At 58.6% G+C, this 8,915-nt stretch overlaps 1 protein-coding gene across 1 annotated transcript; it reads left to right on the top strand.

Moving 5' to 3' along the window:
• Positions 1-159: 159 nt before the first annotated feature.
• STARD10 (StAR-related lipid transfer (START) domain containing 10) lies at positions 160-3,517 on the top strand. Its single transcript, XM_009877812.1, has 6 exons — positions 160-324; positions 1,986-2,133; positions 2,252-2,355; positions 2,473-2,590; positions 2,883-2,935; positions 3,305-3,517. The coding sequence occupies exons 1-6, from the start codon at positions 160-162 to the stop codon at positions 3,515-3,517; spliced, it is 801 nt and encodes a 266-aa protein (XP_009876114.1).
• Positions 3,518-8,915: the final 5,398 nt, after the last annotated feature.

Here is an 8,915-nt window from a genome sequence, read left to right on the forward strand (position 1 = left end):
TCCGGGGGCACGGGCTGGGGACACGGAGGATGATGTGAGCTGCAGCAGGCACCCAGCAAGGCAGAGCTCAAGGGCAGAGCCCGAGTTTCCCCAGGAGGTGAGGCAGAAGGAGCTTGCCTGCAGCCGGTGCCTGCGCTCTGGCTCTAGCGGCTCAGCCCCATGTCCAGAGGAGGGGAGATGGTTTATATCCCGGATGACTCCGACTTCAGCTCCTTCAGGGATCAGTGCGAGAGCCTGGAGGGCTGGCATTGTCGGTATAACAAGGCTGGAGTGACCGTATGGAGTCAGGGCCAGGAGGAAAGCTGCACCGTGCAGAAAATCAAGGTAAGCAAACGCCTGCAGCTGCGGGAGTGCCAGCCCTTCCCTGCCCCAGCTGCTCCCAAGGGTCCCTGGAGTGTTGACCCATCCTGGCGGTGCACAGCAGCTTGGTCCAGCCTGTCCGGGGGTGTTCCTTCCCCAAATGCTGGGGCTGGTGGGGTTAGTCTCCCAGAGGTGCTTTCCCAGCTGGCAGGCTGCTCTGTAGGCTCTTTCTCTGCAGCCTTTTAGCCTCTTGACCTGCTGGGATGCCCACTGCAGCATCCTGCTGTGCATGCACAAATGTGGGCTCACGTTGCGGCTGCCCTTGATCCAGACACAAGCCCTGGATTGATTACGTTATGGAGATGGCCTTGCCGGGAGCCCCCGGGCATGAGACAGGCTGGCAGGATGCCTCCCTGGTGCCTTTCCCCTGGTCACACCATCCTGGGGCACATCTCATCCTACACTGGATGAGCACCCCATAGAGTTTAAGAGCCTGGGCAGGCTGGAGAAATGGGCTGGCAGGAAGTTCAGCTCAAACGAGCTCAGCAAGCACGGCTCAACTCAGCAGAGGGCATGCAGTTATACCCCCCTTCACCACCGCCAGGACCCATAGACCATAGGACCCATAGAGTGGGGATCCTAGGCAGGTTCAGGGGGATCTGAGCAACCGTTACCCAGTCTGGCTCCTTGCAATACCTCCATGATGTGGTTTTTGTGTTGCAAAGCCCTTGTTCATCCATGGCTGGAAAGGCGTGGTGGGCAGGCTTTAGTGGGGGATCTTGAGGGTGCAAGTCTTGCTGTGATAACCAGAGCTTCCAGGGGCCCTGGAGGACCATGAGCTCCACCTCAGGCTGGAGGCATCCTTCACCCTGCGGCAGCAGCAGCAACCGCAGCCCCAGCTGTGAGGGGGTGACTGGGGAGGGGAAGCAGGAGGAGGGGGTCGGGTGCTCCCATGCACTCCTCTACTGTGCCACGGGGAGTGCAGCACATCTCCAAGCCTGTCCTGGGCACGAGTCCAGCACACTGGGCAGAAACCATCACCTAGGCCATCGGGGAAAGCTTGCCTGAGATTGATGGGACCTGTCATGTTCAGAGGGCCATCTCCAATTACACGGCTCTGCTGAATACCTCATCAAACATGCAAGGCCTCTAACGAGGAGCAGATGACATCTCCTTCCTCCTGGCATTGAGAGGAACAGGGCGGCTGGCTTCATCAATAATGCAATTGCCTAGCGTGTTTGGGCAGCCCTATGGCTCTGGTTACAGTCGGAGCCCCTCCAACTCCCCCAGACTGGACCCCATGCCCAGGCCAGGAGCATCCCTTTGCTTGCCCTGCAGAGACTTGGAGTGAGGGCATAGGTCTGGGCTTGGGGTACTACCAGAGTCTGGACCACTAGGCAGCTCCATTGGAGAGTAGAGGGTCCTTCTACCCCTGCTGTCCTCCTGCCTATGCACTGCACTGCATGCCAGCAGCCAGGCTGGTGGGTCTACCTGGGCTGTCCCAAATCAGGGACGTGCTGTGCCCCATGTGTGTAGAACATCCTCCATGGCACAGGTGCACACCGCTTTTTAGCAGCACAGGGGCATGTCACCACACATAGGAATAGCCGCATTCCGTGGATGGGCACAGCTCTGTGCTCTCGGGTGGGTGCTGTCCCCCTGCCCAGCTGCCCATCTCCCCACAGACTCGGATCTCCTGCAAGGATGTCCCTGCTGAGACACTCTACGATGTGCTGCATGACACCCGCTACCGCAATAAATGGGACTCGAACATGATTGAGACCTACGACATTGGGCGCCTGACAGTTAACGCTGATGTGGGATACTACTCCTGTAAGCATCCCCCAACCCCTGGAGATCCCCAGGGGACCCCTCCCTGATCCTACAGCTCCGTGTATGGGTGTGGGGCCACGGGATCAATGGGTTGGAGTGTAACAGGGTCTATTTGCAGGGAAATGCCCGAGCCCCCTGAAGAACCGTGATTTTGTCACCCTGCGTTCCTGGCTGCCCCTGGGCAATGACTACATGATCATCAACTACAGCGTCAAGCACCCGGTGAGCCCCTGGCAGGCCCCAGCCCTAGTGGAGTTGTTGGACCCATGGGCCAGCAGGATCTGGCAGGGCTGGGCAGTGGCTTGGGCAGGCTCTGAGGTTCATGGCATTTCTCTGCAGAATTACCCACCTCGGAAGGATTTTGTGAGGGCTGTGTCCCTGCAGACAGGTTACCTGATCAAGGCGAATGGTGCTGGTGCCTGCGTCCTCTATTATCTCACCCAGGTGGATCCTCGCGGTGAGTGCCAGCATGAGCAGAGGGTGCAGCGTGCCTCCTCTGGGATGGGACCCTCCTCTTGCCCCCACAGAGCTCACCCACTGTGGCTCTCCATCACCCAGAGGTCCAAAGAGCACTGGGAAGTGGGGACAACCCATGGAAGAAAGGATCCTCTCCCAGGGCACAGTGCAGGGCAGATGACATCAGCCCTGGGGAAGGGGGGGTCAGTGTGGCACAGGGCACCGCTGGTTCCTGGTGCTTCTTCTAGGCCTGATCCATATTGGCTGAGTGATAGCGTTTTGGGCTCTTGCAGGGTCGCTGCCAAAGTGGGTGGTGAACCGCGTCTCCCAGTTTGTGGCACCAAAGGTAAGCAGGGTGTGTGGCCAGTTGTGGGATGCACAGATATCAGGAATGAGCTGCCCATGAAGTAGCCCCCTGGAACCGGAGCTGGGTGACCCAGGGCTCATAGGATGGAAGTTGGGTGACCCAAGGCTTGCTGGATGGGTGCTAGGTGACCCAGGGCTTGCAGGATGGGTGCTGGGTGACCCAGGGCTCACAGTGTGTGCACTGGGCATGCTGCTGGGGCTGTGTGGTTTGAGCCAGGCCCCATCCTCTCCCAATACCCCCAAAAAGCAAGCAATGGGGGAGATGGGAACTGTGCCCACAGACTGTTTTGGTCTCATCCCCACTGAGGACTTGGGGCATCGTGATGTTCTGGACCCACTCTGCCCACAGGCGATGAAGAAGATTTACAAGGCTGGACTGAAGTACCCAGAGTGGAAACGCAAGCACGACCCAGAATACAAGCCCTGGGTGTACCCAGAGCAGAACACGCTGCCCAGTGTCAGCCTAGCCGAGCTCTCAGTGCAGCATGCCGACTCGCTGGAGAACATTGACGAGACGGGGCTGCCCGAAGACCACCTGAGCACCAGTGACCACGAGGCTTGAGCCCTTGCTGCAGCCCTCTCACGGGTGGAGCCCCTCGTGACTGGGGCTTGGCAGTCAGGGATCACGGGTAGGAATTTGGCCCCCTGCACCCCAATAGTCGTGTCTGCACTCCAATATCTTCATCATAGATCCCCCCTACCTGGACAGCAGATCCCGTGGGAACCAACAGCACAAGTGCTGAAAAGAAGGAGGGTGGGCACCCTCGTCCCCCTGCACCCATGGTGGCCCGAGGAGATGTCCCCATGTAGGAGTTAGAGCTGGCAACGGGAACAGGTTCCCCAAGGGCAGGGCAGGAGACAGGGATCCTTTCATGGAGTGGGCAGAAGCTTTCTTGACACCCTTTGCCACTGTAAGACGTTCTAGGGGCATCCCTCAAAGGTCCAGAAGTGGGAGGTCTGTAGGAGTCCTGCCCAGGCTTTGAAGCAGCACAGGGCTTGGAATGACCCTCTCTGGCTTGAGGTCCAGCTCTGCCAGCCCCCTAATCAGGATAGACCTACTCCAGGCCACCAAACACTGCCCGCCAGGGCTTTGTGTGGCCCCTCCCCTTCCATCTCAAGGAGCCCTCTCAGGTCCTCTCCTGGGCATCAGGCTCACCTCTGCAGACTGGCTATAGCTCAGTGGGCTCTGGGGACTCCTTCACCATGTGGTGTTTGTGGGGTACTTGCCCTGGCAGTGGGGTCTTGGTCAGCCTGTGTCCCCACTCTCTTGGTGTTTGCTGCTGCTGTGGTTTCTGGCACAATAAAGGGGTTGATGTGCGTGCAAGAGGGGTTCAGGCTGGCACGGGACGGCAAGGAAGCTGGCACCAAGCCCATCCTGAGGCCAGCCAGGTGCTACGTCCTGGGTTGAACAGGAGGGCCAGTCCAGCTGTGCAGCCTCCGCACCCAAGCAGGACCCTCAGCAGAGAGCGAGGTGGCCGGCGGTGGGGCAGGAGAGGAGGATGTTGGGCTCCACACGCCCACGCGCGGGCGGGCGAGCGTGCATGGGCACGGGGCAGCTTCCACCGGACAACGGGAAGTTAGTCTAGACAGACGTCACCAGGGGAATACACTGAAAAATCCTGAATTTTCCATCTAACCATTCACCCTCACACTCCGAGGCTATCTGTGGCTGCTGGGGTCCTGCCCTAGATGGGTTTTAAGCCTGATCTGTGCAAGGCAAATGTAAACAGGGCAGTCCCTGCTGAGGGTGCTCCAGACCCATCCCAGAGAGGTGAAAACTAGGGGACATGGCCAGGACATGGCAGTCAGAGCTCTGCCTAAGTAGTGGTGGGGGACAACACCATGGCAGTACCCAGGGCTTGCAGGCTGCCCAGACCCCTACTTGCACTGCAGCTTTGGGTCCCGCTGACCCCTCTAGCCTCATGTTCCCCTGTAACCTCAAGCCACTCTGCTCCCCACTCTGAGCTGTGAGTGCTGCTGCTGCCCTGTGCTTGCTTCCCCCACACCTTGTGCTTCTCCTCTTCAATTCGTCCAGATGCCCTCCGGGGTGCGGATACTCACTGCCCCCCTCTAGCCACCCTGTTAGGTCAGAGATGCTCCAAGGGGACATCACACGAACGTGTCTCACTGCAGAGAGTGCTGGTGGAGGGAGAGGAGGTCCTGGCCATCAGGGCAGCTGGCTCCCACGGTTTGCAGCTGGGCTGGCCACGTAAGCAAAGCAGGGGTGAGAAGCAGCAAGAGCAGCGAAAATGCTGAAAACACAAGTGCAGGGGATGTGCAGGCTCCCCTCCTCACAGTGAGGAGAGCTGTCTCGAAGCCAGAGCAAGGGGGCAGAAACAGCCCTGGGTGTTGCCCTGATGGGGGAGAGCCCACCGGTACCCCGAGCCCGCAGGGTGCTGGGGTGAAGCCCACCCCACGCATCCCTGCTGCTGTGGGAAGCAGCCCCATCTCTTCTCATTCCCCGGATGTTCCTCTGCAGCAGCTGGGCTGCAGCTCCACCACGGGGCTATTTTTAGCCAGCCTTAAGTAAGCATGAGGAGCTGCTGCCTGAGCACCTGGGGAAAGGCTGGGCTGGATGACATCTCAGCCCTGGATGCTGCCCAAAATGGCGAGGACAGTGATGGGGAGGACAAGGACCGCTGGGGTGTTGGGGACACTTGTCCACAGCCAGTGCTGAGCTATAACAGAGCTCCTGGCTCCCACCATCACCCCGGCCACAGAGCAGGTGAAACTTAGGGAGTTGGGGAGGCGGGCTGCCCTGAACTCCTTGGGGTGCCAGGAGCTCCAATGCGGTGATTTCTTACTAAATAATGTGCCACTGCTGGGTTTCCTGTGGCATAAACAGGAAGGGGGCTGTGTGCTGGCACTCTAGAGAATGAAAACGAGGGTCTCGGGGGTCCTGGAGCCCCGTGGGTGCCCATGCGGGGGAATGGGTGTCCTATGGCCGAGCGGGACGAGGGCCAGACACGCGAGGGCTGCAGCCCCACACGAGAGCCCAGCTGGACGGCTTTTCCTGCCTGGCCCTGAGCAGAGAGGAGCCGCCCAACGGTGCAGAGATTGGGAAGGAAACGGGAAGCTGCTGCTGGATGAGAGATTAGCCTGAAGGCGATGATGTCAGTGCTGTGATGGATGGGGGGCAGGGGGAGCATGGCATGGGCTCCCAGACCTGCCCACAACACACGAAAGCCCTCTCCAGTGCCCCCAGGGTCAAATGTGCACTGGCTGGGGGGAAATGCGACTCCATCCCCTGGATCTCATGCTTTGCACCTCCTGAAATCATGGATAGGTCTTGGCCAGCTCTCGTCCCACCACCCACACCAGGACGCTGAGTCCAGCAGAGTCCCTTGCAGCAGCCTGTCGTGGGCTGGCCTTCAGCGGGACTCTTGACTGGAGAGGTCCAACAGATTTCCAAACCCAATAGCCTCCAGCTTCTCCCTCTTCGCTCCTCTACCAAGCCCTCACAGGGCCTCAGCTTTCTGCCATGAGCCAGCAAATCCTCTGGGCTCAGTAGAGCAGGGCCTTGTACGTAGAAGCCCTGAATGTCTCACCCTCTCCTCCTTCCAAAAGATCATCCTGTCATCATCACACACAATCCCCAGCATGGGTGGAGCTGAGGGTATAGCAAAGTCTGCCCCAGGGTGCAGCTAGGTATGATGGCTAGGAATGGATGGATGGATGGACGGATGGATAGACAGATGATAGATAGATAGACAGATCGATAGATAGATACATAGATACATAGATGAAAAGAGGGAGGGAGGGGCAGGGAGCTGGGCATGGGAACCTTGAGGGACAGTGTCATCATGGGTGCTGCCCAGAAAGGAGAAGGACCACAGAGGCCAATGTGATGGAAGGATCCAAGCTTCATTTTGATCCTCACTTTCTCCATTCTTTGCCAGCATCTTCATAAAGCCAAATCCCCCAGCCTGTGGAGTGTTTTCTGATCCTGCCCATCTGCATCCCCCAGGAAGCAGGCACAATAGGGCTCTCTGCCTCAGCCCAGGGAGTCTAGCATCTAAATACAGACTGTATCACCAGCTTAGCAGACAGAAAAGATACTAAGCAGAGGCTTTGAAACCTGTGCTGTAGAAATTGGGCTGATAGGAAGCTCTCAGGAAACAACGCAGCCGCAGCACACACATCATGACTGCCAGTGCCTGGTGCTCTGCTGCATCCTACTTCCCTCCAACACAGCCCCACGCCTGTGGTCTGCCTCCAGGATGGTCCCATGGTGTGGGATGCCCTGGTTCAGGCTGTGCTCCCAGATGGGCTCTGAAAAGGGTTTCCTGTTTGGAATCAGGTGCTGGGGCTAAGCAGAGTTGCTGGAGCAAGAATTTCTCCCTTACCAGGGGAACTGAATTCCAGTCCTGGCTCTTAACTGATTGTGGAGCAAAGAGGGAGCCAGGGAGGTTTTCTGCACCAAACTGGCCTGTCAGCACACATGAGGATGTGGGTTGTTGGAGCTGCGTACCACTCTTAGTCACTCTGGGCCACTAGATGGGACTGCGACTTGCCACTGTGGGGATGTCCCAGAGTGTCTCTTCCACCCTTGCACAACATTTCCCTTCCCAGCAGCCCAGGGATTTCTCCCAGCAGCAGGTTATGATGGGTCTATAGAGATACTGCAACGTGCCAAAGAGCAGTGAGCCACAATCTGGCCTCACGCATGAGTGTGCTTCCCAGGTTCTAATGCCTCCAGCATGGAAACAATGGCACTTCAGCTGCCACCAGTGCTACCAGCAGCCTTTGTTCTGTCCCCCCACACCCTGAGGGTCCCCGTGTACCCATGGGGCCACCTGTGATGTGCCCAGCCCTGGATATTTGTCACCCCCCTACAGAGCAGCTGCTGGGGAAGGGGGAGGAAGAGAAAAGCCACGCGGGGCTTCTGTTGAATTCTGCTTCTGCTTTGCAGGAGCAAGCCTATGATAAGGAGAAGCTGCCTTTCCACACCTAACTACACGCACAGAGACTTGTATTCTCACACCAGGGTGTCCCGCCACTTCCAGCCCCCCTCAACAGCTTTTGGGGCATCCTTGGTGTGGGGAAATCCAGCCTGAGTTGGAGCAAGGGGCTTGCCAGGGAGCTGGGCACTCACAGGGCAGGGAGTGGTTGTCAGCCCTGCCAGCAGGAGTGGAGAAAGGCTGAAGGGTGTTGTGAGATATCAGCCTCGAACATCCTCCATGTGCAAGGTTGAGTAACAGCGGAGCTAACCCCACTGGCGATCTTGCAAAAACCGTTGTGTTAAAGGCAGCCGAGTTGGCTGGTGGTGAAAGCACAGTCTCCCTGCAGGAGAGAAATCCTCCCAATGTTCTCCTGCTGCGTCGGACCCCACTGCTCCTTGGCTCACATCATATCCCCCATCGTCACAGGATACCAGCAGTGGGATGGGGTGCTGCATCCCCAGCATCCCTGAAGCACATGGGAGGCTTTTGTGTTCCAAATATCTTACCTGACCGGCCCCAGTGCCAGCCCCTACCAAATCCACTCATCAGCCTGTTTTCTCCCAGTTTGGCAGTACTTTCCCAGCACCTTCATCCTGCACAGTCCCAGGCCATAGTGGATATAAGGACAGGACAGGAGGGTGGGACAAGGATGGAGACCGGAGGGTTGGCCTGGAGGAGGGACCGGCAGTGGGAGGTGCAGGCTGGGTTTTGTGAAGCCTGCCTGCACCCGCAGCAGTTCCTGCAGGGCTGCCTGCCTAGACCCGCAGGCTGAGCCCTGTGCCCGGTGAGGACACCTTGGCATCACCCTGGATCCCAGAGCAAGGCAGCCGTGGAGCCTGCAGCGACATTGCCACCATGCTGCTCCACTGGAGCCGGCCCTGGGGGGCTGCAGACCGAGCTGCAGTGCAAGAGGTGAGGGAGAAACCCGGGGGTGGCAGGGGATGGATGGGACAGACTTGGGGATGGGGGCAAAGGGCCAGGACTGGAGCAGTCCATGCCCACTGCACTGGCTGGGGG

Source organism: Apaloderma vittatum, unplaced genomic scaffold, assembly GCF_000703405.1.
Source record: "Apaloderma vittatum isolate BGI_N311 unplaced genomic scaffold, ASM70340v1 scaffold32871, whole genome shotgun sequence".
Lineage (NCBI taxonomy): Eukaryota > Metazoa > Chordata > Aves > Trogoniformes > Trogonidae > Apaloderma > Apaloderma vittatum.

Excerpts from the sequence above, each read along its gene's own strand:
- STARD10 (XM_009877812.1), top strand. The coding sequence starts at position 160 with ATGTCCAGAGGAGGGGAGATGGTTTATATCCCGGATGACTCCGACTTC. Across the intron at positions 2,134-2,251 it reads TGATGTGGGATACTACTCCT|GGAAATGCCCGAGCCCCCTG; the intron begins GTAAGCATCCCC and ends GTCTATTTGCAG. Across the intron at positions 2,356-2,472 it reads ACTACAGCGTCAAGCACCCG|AATTACCCACCTCGGAAGGA; the intron begins GTGAGCCCCTGG and ends ATTTCTCTGCAG.